Source organism: Rana temporaria, chromosome 8 (genome assembly GCF_905171775.1).
Source record: "Rana temporaria chromosome 8, aRanTem1.1, whole genome shotgun sequence".
NCBI classification, from domain to species: Eukaryota; Metazoa; Chordata; class Amphibia; order Anura; family Ranidae; genus Rana; species Rana temporaria.
In genome coordinates this window covers 181,080,245-181,095,295 of record NC_053496.1, presented here as the reverse complement: position 1 = coordinate 181,095,295, position 15,051 = coordinate 181,080,245, and the positions used below count along the sequence as shown (strand labels likewise).

The 15,051-nt window shown below is 46.4% G+C and overlaps 1 protein-coding gene across 1 annotated transcript; it reads left to right on the top strand.

The window, feature by feature from the left end:
• The first annotated feature begins 7,957 nt into the window (after positions 1-7,957).
• On the top strand, positions 7,958-12,653 carry LOC120910155 (zinc finger protein OZF-like). The gene is made up of 4 exons (XM_040322036.1): positions 7,958-7,988; positions 8,299-8,396; positions 8,477-8,594; positions 11,297-12,653. The coding sequence occupies exons 1-4, from the start codon at positions 7,958-7,960 to the stop codon at positions 12,160-12,162; spliced, it is 1,113 nt and encodes a 370-aa protein (XP_040177970.1). The 3' UTR covers positions 12,163-12,653.
• Positions 12,654-15,051: the final 2,398 nt, after the last annotated feature.

The following is a 15,051-nucleotide window of genomic DNA, read 5'->3' as shown; positions in this document are numbered from 1 at the left end:
TGAAAGAGAGAAGGACTGGACGAGGGGAAGAAAGAAAAGGAAGAGTGGAGGAGGGGAAGAGAGGAAAAGTAGAGACAAGAGTAAGAGAGGTGACTGGAGGAGGGGAAGAGAGGAGAAGAAGAGACAAAAGATGAGACAAGAGGACTGAAGGACTTGAAGAGAAGAAAGAACAGAGGAGACCGGAGGAGAAAACGTGAGGAGACAAGACAAGGGGAAGGGTGAAAAGAAATAGAGGAGAGAAAGAGAGGTATCCAGGAGGAGGAGAAAAGAGGAAAGGAAAAGAGGAGAGAAAGAGAGGAGACTGTGGGACTGTAAGAGGCGAAGGGGAAGAAAGCAGACTGGAGGAGAGAAAGTGAGGCCAACAGAGGGGAAAGAGAGGAGCATGGACAGAGGGAAAGAGTGAAATGGAAGAGAGGAGACCAGAGGAGGGGAGGAAAAGAACGAAAGAAAGGGGACAGAAGAAAGGATGACAGAAAACCAGAGGAAGGGAGAGAGGTAGAAGAGAGGAGACCAGAGGAAGGGGGAGAGGAGAGGTGGAAGAGAGGAGACCAAAGGAAGGGGGAGACAAAAGGTTGAAGAGAGGAGACCAGAGGAGAGATGAGACCAAAGGTGGACGTGGTAAGACTGAAGGAGGGGCAGATAGGTGGAGGAGAGGACCCCAGAAGAAGGTTGAAAGGAAAGGTGGAAGAAAGGAGACCAAAAAAGGAGTGAGGGGAGAATGGAGAAGGGGGTGAGAGGAAAAAATAGAAAAGAGGAGACTGGGGAGGGGGTGTAAGAAAAGGTGGAAAAATGAGGACCAGAGAGGGGGTGAGAGGAAAGGTGGGAGGAAGGAGAGAAAGAGAGGAGACCAGAGGGGGTATGAGAGGGAAGGTGAAATAGGGAAAACCAGAGAAAGGGGGAGAGGAAAGGTGGAAGAGAGATTAGAGGAGGGATGAGACCAAAGGTGCATAAGAGGAGACTGACGGAGGGGGGCGTGGGGAAGAAAAGTTGGAGAGAGGCAATTGGAGGAAGGGTGAAAGCAAAGGTAGAAGAAGGAAGACCAGAAAAGGGGTGAGAAAAAATGTGGAAGAAGCGAGAGTGGAGAAGGGGTGGTAAGAAACTAGAAAAGAGGAGACTGGGCAAAAGGTGAGAAAAAAGTAGAAAAGAGGACACTGAAGCGGGTGTCAGAGAAAAAGTAGAAAAGAGGAGACTGAAGAGGGGATGAAAGGAAAGGAGGAAAGGAGAAGACCAGAGAGTGTGAGAGGAAATTTGGAAGAGAGGAGATTGGAGGAAAGGTAGAAAAGAGGAGACCAGAGAAGGGGTGATAGAAAGGTTGGTAGAGAAGAGATCGGAGGAGAAGTGAGAAAAAAGGTGGAAAGATGCAACCACAGGAGGGAATGAAAGAAAAGGAATGGAGGAGATCGGAAAAGCAGTGAGAGGACATGTGGAAAAAATTAGACTAGACGAGGGAGTGAGAAGAAAGCTGGAGGAGAGGAGACCACTGAAGGGGTGAGAGGTGACAAATCGAGGGAAGGATTAGGAGAGAGGAGGAGGAAGATAGGAAAGGGAGATGGGAAAAGAAGGTAGGAGGAAGAAGAGCAGAGTAAAGATGAAGGGAGCAAGGGAAAGCAGGAGGAGAATAAAAAGGATAGGTGAGGAAAAGAAGAAGAGAGGATTTGGAGTGGAAGAGAGAAGGAAGAGCAAAGGAACAGGAGAAGGGTGGATAGTGGAAAGTAGAGATGAGGAAGGGGAGAGGATTGGGAATAGACATGAGGAAGGAGAGGTAAGGAACAGGAGGAGAGAGGAGAGGGGAAAGTAAAGATGAGGAAAGAAGAGGAGGATTGAGAATGGAGGAGAGGAAGAGGAGAGGGGAAGAAAGAAGGGGAAAGTAAGATGAGGAAGAGGAGAGGACTGAGAATGGAAGAGAGGAAGAAGAGCAAAGGGACAGGAGGAGGGTGGAGAGGGGAAAGTTAATGAGGAAAGGAGAGGATTCAGAATGGAAGAGAGGAAAAGGAGCAAAGAAGCAGGAGGAGAGGGGAAGAGGTTTGGGAACGAAAGAGAGAAAGAAGAGCAAAAGAACAGGAGAAGGGTGGATAGGGGAAAGTAGAGATGAGGAAGGGGTGAGGATTGGGAATAGACGTGAGGAAGGAGAGGTAAGGAACAGGAGGAAAGAGGAGAGGGGAAAGTAAAGATCAGGAAAGGAGAGGATTAAGAATGGTAGAGAGGAAGAAGAGCAAAGAAAAAAGGAGGGACGAGAGCGGAAGAGGGAAGGGGAAAATAAGATGAGGAAGAGGAGAGGATTGAGGATGTAAGAGACGAAGGAGAGAAAAGGAACAGGAGGGTGGAGAGGGGAAAGTTAATGATGAGGAAGAGGAGAGAACTAAAAATGGAAAAGAGGAAGAAGAGCAAAGAAGCAGAAGGAGGGAGGAGAGGGGAAGAAGGAAGGGGAAAGTAAGATAAGAAAGAGGAGAGGATTGAGAACTTAAGAGAGGAAGAAGAAGAGGAAAGGAACAGGGGGAGAGAGGAGAGGGGAAGAGGGAATGGGAAGTAAGATGAAGAGGATAGGATTGAGAACGTAAGCGATGAAGGAGAAGACAAGACAGGAACAGGAGGAGGGTGGAGAGGGTTAAGTAGAGATGAGGAAAGGGAGAGGATTGAGAATGGAAGAGATGAAGAGGAGTGAAGGAACAGGAGGAGGGAGGAGACGTTAAGAGGAAAGTAAGATAAAAAAGAAAGAAAGGAGAGGACTGAGAACTAGACATGTGCAGACTGGAATATTTTGTTTCGTTTTTTCGTTTTCGTTTGGAAAATAAATTTATTTAGTTACTCCCAAAAATAGTTTTGATTTATTTTGTTTTTCGTTGGGGAATAGCTTTCGTCCGAAAATCCAATAATACTTGGTTTCTGTCGAATGGTCAAAAGAATATTCGACGGAACGTCGAATATTTTTGGTTTCTGTCGATTGGGCAAAAGAATATTCGATGGAACGTCGAATCTTTACGTCGAATCGTACATTTCCGTTCGAATATTCCGCCTACAAGAATTCTAATGTTGTATGACTAGTAATAATGTCGAATCTATTCTCTATAATGTCAAATCTATTTTCTCATAAATCGAAATCTATTCTCTGTAATGTCGAATCTATTATTTCTATAGTGTCGAATCTTTTCTCTATAATGTCGGATCTTTTCTCTATGATGTCGAATCTTTTCCCTATAATGTCGAATCTCTCTATATCGAATTTTTACCGCAACGAAAATAAAGCATTTTTTATGTCGGATCTTTCGGTTTTCGTTTCTTTCTACTTTCGTTATCGTTTGTTAAAACGATAACGAAAAAAACAGATTTTCAGACGAAAATGCATTCTAACGAAAACGAATGCACATGTCTACTGAGAACAGAAGAGATGAAGAAGAGCAAAGGAACAGGGGGAGAGAGTAGAGGGGAAGAGGGAATGGGAAAGTAAGATGAGGACGAGGAGAGAATTGTGAATGGAAGAGACGAAGAAGAGGAAAGAAACAGGAGGAGGGTGGAGAGTGGAAAGTAGAGATGAGGAAGGGGAGAGGATTGGAAATAGAGGTGAGGAAGGAGAGGTAAGGAACAGGAGGAGAGAGGAGAGGGGAAAGTAAAGATGAGGAAAGGAGAGGAGGATTGAGAATGGAAGAGAGGAAGAGGAGCAAAGGAACAGGAGGAGGGAGGAGAGGGGAAGAAAGAAAGGGGAAGTAAGATGAGGAAGAGGAGAGGACTGAGAATGGAAGAGAGGAAGAAGAGCAAAGGGACAGGAGGAGGAAGAAGGGGGGAAAGGGAAGTAAGAAGAGGAAGTGGAGAGGAAAAGATGGAGAACAGAAGAAAGGAAGAATAATAAAAAAGAAACAGGAGGAGAGGGGAAGAGGGGAAAGTAGAGATGGGGAAAGAAGAAGATTGAGAATGGAAGAGAGGAAGAAGAGCAAAGGAACAGGAGGAGGAAGAAGGGGGGATGAGGGATGGGGAAGTGGAGAGGAGAAGATGGAGAACAGAAAAAAGGAAGAATAATAAAAAAACAGGAGGAGAGGGGAAGAGGGAATGGGAAAGTAAGATGAGGAAGAGGAGAGGATTGAGACGGTAAGAGAGGAAGAAGAGCAAAAGAACAGGAGGAGGGTGGAGAGGGGAAAGTAGAGATGAGGAAAGGGTAGGAATGAGAATAGAAGAGAGGAAGAGGAGCAAAGAAAAAGGAGAAGGGAGGAGAGGGGGAGAGGGAAGGGGAAAGTAAGATGAGGAGGAGTAGATGGAGAACAGAAGAGAGGAAGAAGAATAAAGAAACAGGAGAGGGCAAGAGGGAAGGGAAAAGCAGAGATGAGGAAGAGGAGAGGACTGAGAAATGGAAGAGAAGGAGAGGAAAGGAACAGGAGGAGGGTGGAGAAGAGAAGAGGGAAGTAGAGATGAGGAAGAGGAGAGGATTGGGAATGGAAGAGAAGGAGAGGAAAGGAACAGGAGGAGGGTGGAGAAGAGAAGAGGGAAGTAGAGATGAGGAAGAGGAGAGGACTGGGAATGGAAGAGAAGGAGAGGAAAGGAACAGGAAGAGGGTGGAGAAGGGAAGAGGGAAGTAGAGATGAGGAAGAGGAGAGGACTGGGAATGGAAGAGAAGGAGAAGAAAGGAACAGGAGGAGGTTGGAGAAGGGAAGTAGAGATGAGGAAGAGGAGAGGACTGGGAATGGAAGAGAAGGAGAAGAAAGGAACAGGAGGAGGGTGGAGAAGGGAAGAGGGAAGTAGAGATGAGGAAGAGGAGAGGACTGGGAATGGAAGAGAAGGAGAAGAAAGGAACAGGAGAGGGGAAGAGGGAAGGGGAAAGCAGAGATGAGAAAGAGGAGAGGACTGGGAATGGAAGAGAAGGAGAAGAAAGGAACAGGAAGAGGGTGGAAAAGGGAAGAGGGAAGTAGAGATGAGGAAGAGGAGAGGACTGGGAATGGAAGAGAAGGAGAAGAAAGGAACAGGAGGAGGTTGGAGAAGGGAAGTAGAGATGAGGAAGAGGAGAGGACTGGGAATGGAAGAGAAGGAGAAGAAAGGAACAGGAGGAGGGTCGAGAAGGGAAGAGGGAAGTAGAGATGAGGAAGAGGAGAGGACTGGGAATGGAAGAGAAGGAGAAGAAAGGAACAGGAGAGGGGAAGAGGGAAGGGGAAAGCAGAGATGAGAAAGAGGAGAGGACTGGGAATGGAAGAGAAGGAGAAGAAAGGAACAGGAGGAGGGTGGAGAAGGGAAGAGGGAAGTAGAGATGAGGAAGAGGAGAGGACTGGGAATGGAAGAGAAGGAGAAGAAAGGAACAGGAGAGGGGAAGAGGGAAGGGGAAAGCAGAGATGAGAAAGAGGAGAGGACTGGGAATGGAAGAGAAGGAGAAGAAAGGAACAGGAAGAGGGTGGAGAAGGGAAGAGGGAAGTAGAGATGAGGAAGAGGAGAGGACTGGGAATGGAAGAGAAGGAGAAGAAAGGAACAGGAGAGGGGAAGAGGGAAGGGGAAAGCAGAGATGAGAAAGAGGAGAGGACTGGGAATGGAAGAGAAGGAGAAGAAAGGAACAGGAGGAGGGTGGAGAAGGGAAGAGGGAAGTAGAGATGAGGAAGAGGAGAGGACTGGGAATGGAAGAGAAGGAGAAGAAAGGAACAGGAGAGGGGAAGAGGGAAGGGGAAAGCAGAAATGAGAAAGAGGAGAGGACTGGGAATGGAAGAGAAGGAGAGGAAAGGAACAGGAGGAGGGTGGAGAAGGGAAGAGGGAAGTAGAGATGAGGAAGAGGAGAGGACTGGGAATGGAAGAGAAGGAGAGGAAAGGAACAGGAGGAGGGTGGAGAAGAGAAGAGGGAAGTAGAGATGAGGAAGAGGAGAGGATTGGGAATTCGAAGAGAGGAACGGAAAAGATGGAGGATGGGGGAATTACAGATGGGGAAAGGAGAAGAGATGGGGAGTTCCGTGTCAATGTGCAGCGGTATCTGTATTTTCGGAACCTCTTACATCCCAGGTGTCTGACACCACATGAACGTAACAGAAGAACAGAGGATGGTAGGAGGTGAATTTGACCCCATACCTGTCCGCATACAAGGATTATGGTGGACATTTATCAATTCTGTCACCAGCCAGGCAATACTAATCAGGAGCGGTGATTTATTACAAGGTGACAACTCCAGTGATAAATTCCTCCTGAGGTGGCTGGAAAGTCGCACTGCGAGGGAATGACACCCCCCCTCCCCCACTCCTTCGCTGTGCTTCTGTAATATATTTGCCACAGTTGGCTGTCCCGAAAATTCACACATGCATGGTAGATCTGTCACCGAGTCTTTGCTAAGGGTGAGGTTTGTATTTGATAAATGGCCCGCTACGTGTTATTTATAAGGACACACATATAAAGACATATACATACAAAACATATACAGTATATGGATACACAGTCAGGTATATGACCTGTATAGGTCCCAGAGTGGGAGTGCACATTTAAAGGTTGACCCCCTCCACCAGCCCACAAGGCACGTGCTGAGCAGTCTGTTATCTATGAGGCTGCACAGTGCAGCTCACATTTCACCCCAACACTATTAATAACACAGACAAGCCCATATTGTTCCATAAACTGACCTCTCTGTACAAACCTGGTAAGCAGCTGCCTGATAATGTCCCCTGCTGCACAGGATGCTGGGAAATGTAGTTTTCTTCCTCAAGAACAAATTTCATTCTGGTATCCATTTTCTCGTAGTCCCTATCTGAGGACATTTTTTTTTATTTGTTGGAAATACATCATAACTCATTGAAAAGCAATGATATCTCATGCATTTGCTACTTATATTAAATTCCAAACACTTTTATATCTTTTTATTATTTTTTGTTGAATATTAGTATCGCGTCCTACCAACATCTGTATAGGTCTACAACAAAATGGCCTCCATGACGATATGCATTTGTTGTCCTGCAACTGGCCTTTGTTACCCATGAGGCTGTGCAGTACCTGGCTGCTGCTGGAGAGGGTAGAGTGTAGCTTGTATGGAGGACCGAGTGAGCCCAACTCCACCATGAAGAACACCATGCCAGACATGGCCGAGCGGATACTGGACCTCACCCTGGAGATCATCTACCTACTGACCGGAGAGGTGAGGAGGATTCTGGGAGGTCACATGACATCATTCTTATCTCTATTAATAAAACACAGACCTGACCAGAGAGGTGAGGAGGATTCTGGGAGGTCACATGACATCACTCTTATCTTTATTAATAAAACACAGACCTGACCGGGGAGGTGAGGAGGATTCTGGGAGGTCACATGACATCACTCTTATCTTTATTAATAAAACACAGACCTGACCGGAGAGGTGAGGAGGATTCTGGGAGGTCACATGACATCACTCTTATCTCTATTAATAAAACACAGACCTGACCGGAGAGGTGAGGAGGATTCTGGGAGGTCACATGACATCACTCTTATCTCTATTAATAAAACACAGACCTGACCGGAGAGGTGAGGAGGATTCTGGGAGGTCACATGACATCACTCTTATCTCTATTAATAAAACACAGACCTGACCGGAGAGGTGAGGAGGATTCTGGAAGGTCACATGACATCTCTGTTGAGTGTATTGACATTGCAAAGCTTCGAACGTTGAAGCTTATTTTCTCGTTTTCTAGGATTACGTCATTGTGAAGAAGTCTGGTGATGACCCGACCTCAAAATCATTGCCCAAGAGCAAGAGCCTCATCTCATTTTTTCCACCTCCTTTCCTGATACATGATAGAAACAGTGAAAAGAAGATTCTGGAAGTCACCAACAAGATCACTGAGCTGCTGACAGGAGAGGTGAGCGGTGCCGGGAATTCTGGGACATTATCCAGTAACAGAAAAGGGGTGTGTCTGGATGGTGACTGTATCATTGTGTGTGTCAGGTTCCTATAAGGTGTCAGGATGTCACTGTCTATTTCTCCATGGAGGAGTGGGAGTATTTAGAAGGACACAAGGATCTCTACAAGGACGTCATGATGGAGAATCAGCCGCCCCTCACATCACCGGGTAAGAGGAGACTTTATTGTAAAGGAGAGAGCAGTACGGAGGCTCCACCTAGATCCCCCATCATCTGATAAACACATAGAAACAATGTATTCAGTCAGTGTGTGTGTTTCCTACAGATGGATCCAGTAATGGGAACCCACCAGAGAGATGTCCTCATCCTCTGTATTCCCAGCTAACAGTGGGGCCCAAACTGTAGGGTGGTGCACATTATTGTAAAAGAGAGAGCAGTACGGAGGCTCCATCTAGATTACCCATCATCTGATAAACACATAGAAACAGTGTATTCAGTCAGTGTGTGTGTTTCCTACAGATGGATCCAGTAACGGGATCCCACCAGAGAGATGTCCCTGTCCTCTGGATTCCGGCGATTCTACACAAGAAGGTCGCAGCGTCCCACTGCATGGCCAGGTACATGGGCTTGAGGGTCGTAACAAATGTGAAATCACCTTCATATTCTACAGTTTTATTTCTTTTTGGGAATTATTTAGATTGATGATCTGGTTGTGGTTAAAGTGGAGGTCATGGACGCTGACGTTGAAGAAGAAACATATGTGATGGAGGAGCAACTGTTTTTGGAGGAGGAAAGTTCTCCAGATACAGTTGAAGGTGAGTCAAAATACTTTTCACAGATGGTCTTTGTTCAGTCTCTTCAGTCTCCGCATGAATCTCAGGGAACAAAATGTGTCTCGTAATAAGGTAGACAGTTGGCTGAATTTAGGATTTTGTCTAAAAAAAGTTGAGACTTCTTTGCCAAAGCCTCAAGTCAACTAGGCAAGTCACCTCTGTTTTCAGAACTAGGACAGCTTTAGTTCTGAATACAGAGGTGACTTGCCCAGTTGACTTGAGGCTTTGGCAAAGCAAAACAACCAATACCAAACAGAACCCACAAATAATAACAGTAACAGACAAATATATACAAAGAATGGGGAAAACCAGAATCATAAACAGGGTCAGGCTAGGGTCGTCAACGGGAGGTCAGCAGCTGGGGGCAAACAGGACAAGGAGAGGATGGATGGATCAGAGGAGGGACAGGTACAGATACAAGGCCCAGGGTTCAGGTAACAGACAGGATCAGGTACAGAGCTTCTCAGGTTCAGGGTCAGGGTGCAAGGAAAGATACCAAGGCAAAGTATGAGTGTGTCTGCCGGGTATTTATACACCTCTCCTGCAATCAGACTCAGGTGATGCCTGATTGCAGGAGATGATGTCGGCCCCACACTGCCAGGAACCGCCCGCTGGTGGATGCCAGTACTGCGTCCCAAAGATCACATACCGCGTTTCCCCGAAAATAAGCCCGGGACTTATATTAATTTTGGCAACAAAAGACACAGTAGGGCTTATTTTCAGGGTAGGTCTTACCATGTAATGTCTTCTCTCCCCTCTCTCTCCCTGCCTGATAGGAATCCCCAGTGTGAACAGAATTAAAATGCTTGTAAAATCCTATAATCCACTCCATTACTGTACTATATAATGTACAAAGTGTGTGTTTCTGTAATATAATTGTGCCAAATACCTTCGTTACAGCGCCGCTCTGCGCTTCTGTGACCTGCCGGATCTCTCTTCCCCGCAATTATGTTACAGAAACACACACATTGTACGTTATGTACTACTGTAAAAGAGTGGGTTATAGGCTTTTACAAGCATTTTAAACTAGGGCTTATTTTCGGGGTAGGGCTTATATTGCAGTCCTCCTGAAAAATGATGCTAGGTCTTATTTTCGGGGTAGGTCTTATTTTCGGGGGAAACACGGTAATACCACCACCAGGGGAAAGCTCCTCTGGCAGTTTCAGACTGCCAGGAGACACCTGCTGATGGACCACAGTACCGCACGCCAAATATCAGGCAGTGTCATCAGATGGAACCTTCCCTGACAAGGGGTCTCTGCTTTCAAATAAAACTGCTGATTAATGGGAAGAGGAGGACACCTGGCAATAGATTTGGCCATGCCAAGCTCCTTGACAAGTTTTTGGGAGCTGAAAATGAGTTTCAATTTAACCTGATGTGACACTAAACTGACACGGCTACCACATTCACTAAGCTCCAGGGATCTTGAATCTCTAGGAATGCTCTAGTGCAGTGGTCTCAAAACTGTGGCCCGGGGGCCAGATGTGGCCATTTGCTTGATTTTATCTGGCCCTTGGGGTGCTTTTTTATTCATTGGCACCAATGAAGGGCAGAATTCCTCCCAATGACACCAATGATTCGGCAGAATTCCTCCCAATGATGGGGCAGAATTCCTCCCAATTACACCAATGATGGGGCAGAATTCCTCCCAATTACACCAATGATGGGGCAGAATTCCTCCCAATAATGGGGCAGAATTCCTCCCAATTACACCAATGATGGGGCAGAATTCCTCCCAATGATGGGGCAGAATTCCTCCCAATTACACCAATGATGGGGCAGAATTCCTCCCAATTACACCAATGATGGGGCAGAATTCCTCCCAATGATGGGGCAGAATTCCTCCCAATGACACCAATGATGTGGCAGAATTCCTCCCAATGACACCAATGATTCGGCAGAATTCCTCCCAATGATGGGGCAGAATTCCTCCCAATTACACCAATGATGGGGCAGAATTCCTCCCAATTACACCAATGATGGGGCAGAATTCCTCTCAATTACACCAATGATGGGGCCGAATTCCTCCCAATTACACCAATGATGGGGCAGAATTCCTCCCAATGATGGGGCAGAATTCCTCCCAATTACACCAATGATGGGGCAGAATTCCTCCCAATTACACCAATGATGGGGCAGAATTCCTCCCAATGATGGGGCAGAATTCCTCCCAATGACACCAATGATGTGGCAGAATTCCTCCCAATGATGGGGCAGAATTTCTCCCAATGACACCAATGATGGGGCAGAATTCCTCCCAATAATGGGGCAGGATTCCTCCCAATGACACCAGTGATGGGGCAGAATTCCTCCCAATGACACCAATGATGGGGCAAAATTTCTCCCAATGACACCAATGATGGGGTTCAATGACACCAATGATAGGGGATTTTGTACTCCTGATGGCCACAGTCCGGCCCCCTTAAAGTCTGGAGGACAGTAGTCCGGCCTTTTGTTTAGAAAGTTTGGAGACCCCTGCTCTAGTGTACAAATATCATTGAGACCTGGCTCTTCTACTGTGTTGTGATATTAGCCCGAGAGGACACCCATCAAAGAGATAGACAGGAATTGGAAGGTTAAGGGTCCAAGTTGTTAACCAGGTAGTTGAGCTACTCAAAAAGCATGGTCATATTTTAGTCTTTAGTTGTCCGTTTTCAATAACTTTGTTTTGTTTTTTTAATTAGACGGTCAAAAGGTCAAGAGAACCTCGGAGGGAAGAGTCAGGTTTCATCCAGATTGTGATCCAGACGATAAAAGTACACAACATTCTTCAGGAGAAAATACCTTAAATACACATCCGGGATTTTTGACCCGGCCATCTAAACCCTTCAACCCTGAGGGATCTTTTCCTGATCAGTCACGGACATTTGCCCCAACTATCTATCCGAGACTTCAGAATACGAACAGGTTGCTACACTCTTCTAATTCCAAAAAACCTTCTAAAGATACATCTGATAAAGGTCGACCTCACGAGGCTGGTAAGAACGATCCGTGTTCTGAGTGCAGCAAATGTTTTACCGAGAACTCCTCTCAACATGCTGAGGAGAAGCGGTACCAATGCCTCGAGTGCGGCAAACGGTTCTTCTTCAAGTCGGACCTCACCGTGCATCAGAGAGTTCACACCGGTGAGGAACCCTATCCCTGCTTCGAGTGCGGCAAAAGTTTTTCACACAGGACGACTTTGGTCTGCCACCAGCGAATGCACCGAGGAGAAAAACCATTCTTGTGCTCAGATTGCGGGAAGTGCTTCACGCGGAAGTCTTGCCTTCTGCAGCACGAGAGAATCCACACCGGAGTCAAGCCGTACGCCTGCTCGGAGTGCGGGAAAAGCTTCAACCAAAAATCATCTCTGATTAGTCACCAGAGAGGCCACAGGGGCGAGAAGCCATTCACGTGCTCCGTGTGCGGGAAGTCTTTCACACGGAGTTCCAGCCTTGTGGTCCATCACCGGTTTCACACCGGGGAGCGCCCCTACACCTGCCTGAAGTGCGGAAAGTGTTTCTCTCAGAAAGCGAACTTTGTCAAACATCAGAAGATCCACGCGCGTTGATTTTGTCGTAGATAAAAACACATATACAGGACATTTCATCAACAAGCCAGTTGAGTGCTTCCCGAGTACCCGAAATACATCTTTGAAGGCAAAGTGAACATTGATAATGGGCTCATATTGTAAGTGATGGGTGGGAGGTGAGGGTACCTATGTAGGCTTAAAGGAGGCAGGGCATCAATAGTTTGCTAATATTCAACAGTATTCCACAAATATAGTGGGGGGGGGGGGGGGTTAGTGAGTAGCACGAAAAGTGTTGACATCCTTCATATAGGACAACGGGGCGCTTTACAAAACCTTCCAATGGAAAAATAGTTCCTGTTCTTCCCACTGTGTGGGTACTAGCCTGGAGGATGAATATGTGAATGTGGCCAACTGACTTGGGCATGAAAGAACAAGATAATGGGAAAGTGATAGAGGATAGTGTCTTGGGGAAGTTCCTGATCTGTAGACCAAGATGCATTTAATAAAGGTAAAGGGTTTTCCGCACTCCACCTTCACATCTTTGTATGATTCTCGTAATATAAATATAGGAGCTAAGGGCCAGATTCACGTAGAATCGCGGCGGCGCAACGCATCGTAGATACGTTACACCGCCGCAAGTTTTCATCGCAAGTGCCTGATTCACAAAGCACTTGCGAGAAAACTTCCGCCGGCGGCCTCCGGCGTAAGCCCGCGTAATTCAAAGGGGCGTGTGCCATTTAAGGCGCGCTCCCGCGCCGGACCTACTGCGCATGCTCCCTGCTCGTGCTTTGCGCGAAGTGACGTCATTTTTTCGAACGGCGACGTGCGTAGTGTACTTCAGTATTCCCGGACGTCGGGAACGACGGCCATACTTTATACAGCACATACGTGTGCTGTGTAAAGTTAGGGCACCTAAAACGACGACTAACTTTGCGACGGGAAACTAGACTAGCAGCGACGTAGCGAACGCGAAAAACCGTCGTGGATCGACGTAACTACTAATTTGCATACCCGACGCTGGTTTACGACGCGAACTCCCCCCAGCGGCGACCGCGGTATTGCATCCTAAGATCCGACAGTGTAAAACAATTACACCTGTCGGATCTTAGGGATATCTATGCGTAACCTGATTCTATGAATCAGTCGCATAGATACTCTAAAGCCCCATACACACTATCAGTTTTCCTGATGGTTTTCTCTTCAGGTTTACCAAAACCATCTAATATGAGGTCAAACCTTAAGCGTTTCAATTTGAATGCAATCAGGCAGGTCCTTGTACTACATGGTTTTGGTAAACCTGAAGAGAAAACCAGCAGGAAAACTGATAGTGTGTATGGGGCTTGAGAGATACGACGGAGTATCTGAAATACTCCGTCGTATCTCAGCTGTGAATCTGGCCCTAAATTTCTTCCCATTCTATATAGAAAGGTCCAGATTCACGTAGATAGGTGTAAATATAAGCGGCCGCCGCAACTTAGAGAGGCAAGTGCTGTACTCACAAAGCACTTGTGTTCTAAAGTTACGGCGGCGTAGCGTAAATGTGCCGGCGTAAGCGCGCCTAAATCAAATGAGGAACAGGGGGGCGCGTTTTATGTAAACTAAGCATGACCCCACGTAAATGACGATTTTTTTCGAACGGCGCATGCGCGCGCATTCTCAGTATCACGTCGAATTTTCAAATTAAATTACGCCCGCTCAATGCCTAGGCGACTTGAACGTAACTTCCGCAAAACCCTATTCGCGAACGTTTTACGCAAATGACGGAAAATTCGACACTGTCCCGACGTCCATACTTAACATTGCGTACGCCTCACTACAGCAGGGGTAACTTTACGCCGGTCCGACGCCTTACGCAAACGACGCATATAGATACGCCGGGCGCACGTACGTTCGTAAATCGGCGTATCTACCTTATTTGCATATTCTACGCGTAAATCTACGGAAGCGCCACCTAGCGGCCAGCGTAAATATGCAACTAAGATACAACGGCGTAAGCAAGCAAGCAAAAACGAATTGACAGAGGCCCTTAAATGTCTTATGTCGTCGTGGTCTTCTTCTTTCAAATGCTCCATATATGGTTTATCAGATACTAAGTGAAGCCAACCACTCCGTTTTTGCTTTACTTTATCTTTATTAGAATAAAAATTGTGAAATAATACAAGTCAATAAAATACATTCAATGAATAGAATAAAAACACTAAGTGCAACGTTGCCTGAGTTCTAGAAGAGACTTGGAGGCAGAGTTAGTCCGAATGTCATACCGTAGGTCAAACACACATGGAGCTGCCAATGGATGCACTGGAATGGTGATGGACCTCGTGATCTGGAGAAAGAAAGAATGAATTCCCCAAAACAAATCCTAGGCTGTACCAAGGACTGAGCGGCACAGCCTCCAGGACTGTTCGGTGATGGGTACCAGAAAGTCGCCCTTACGGGAGATACAAACTCGTAATTGACCACCAAAGTGTTTTTCTCCACAGCCAAGATTCCGGGAAACATGCTAGAGAAATGTTTTCTGTAGAACGTTAACCATCTAGTCATACAGCGACTGATCGTTTTCTAGATGCTGTGATCAAATTATACATCACAGCTTGATACCTGTACCCTTATGTTGGGGGGATGGGGATAAAGCCTTGGAGGTAAAGTCACACATACCTGACAAAACTAAATTTGCCATAAAATGCTATTTCTTGTATCATTATGGAAATCTCCAGGCTATCGTTGTATAGGCGTTGCAAGAGTTACGTTATGTACTGGGCATAATTATTCCTAGACAGCTTTGTAGTATTCCAATTTCGAAGCTAGGCCCATCCATTCAGCTTCATTGTCATCTCCAGTTTGATGAACGTGTCGAAATTTGAAGGTATTATACTCCCCTCTTTGGTATTATAGAGAATGAGGAAGAGATAGGAGACACTGAAGAGGAGA

What these genes read in the sequence shown, in the direction of transcription:
- LOC120910155 (XM_040322036.1), top strand. Translation starts at nt 7,958, where the DNA reads ATGGAGAATCAGCCGCCCCTCACATCACCGG. An exon ending in GCGTCCCACTGCATGGCCAG is followed by an intron (nt 8,397 to 8,476) that starts GTACATGGGCTT and finishes GGAATTATTTAG; the next exon opens with ATTGATGATCTGGTTGTGGT. An exon ending in TTCTCCAGATACAGTTGAAG is followed by an intron (nt 8,595 to 11,296) that starts GTGAGTCAAAAT and finishes TTTTTTAATTAG; the next exon opens with ACGGTCAAAAGGTCAAGAGA.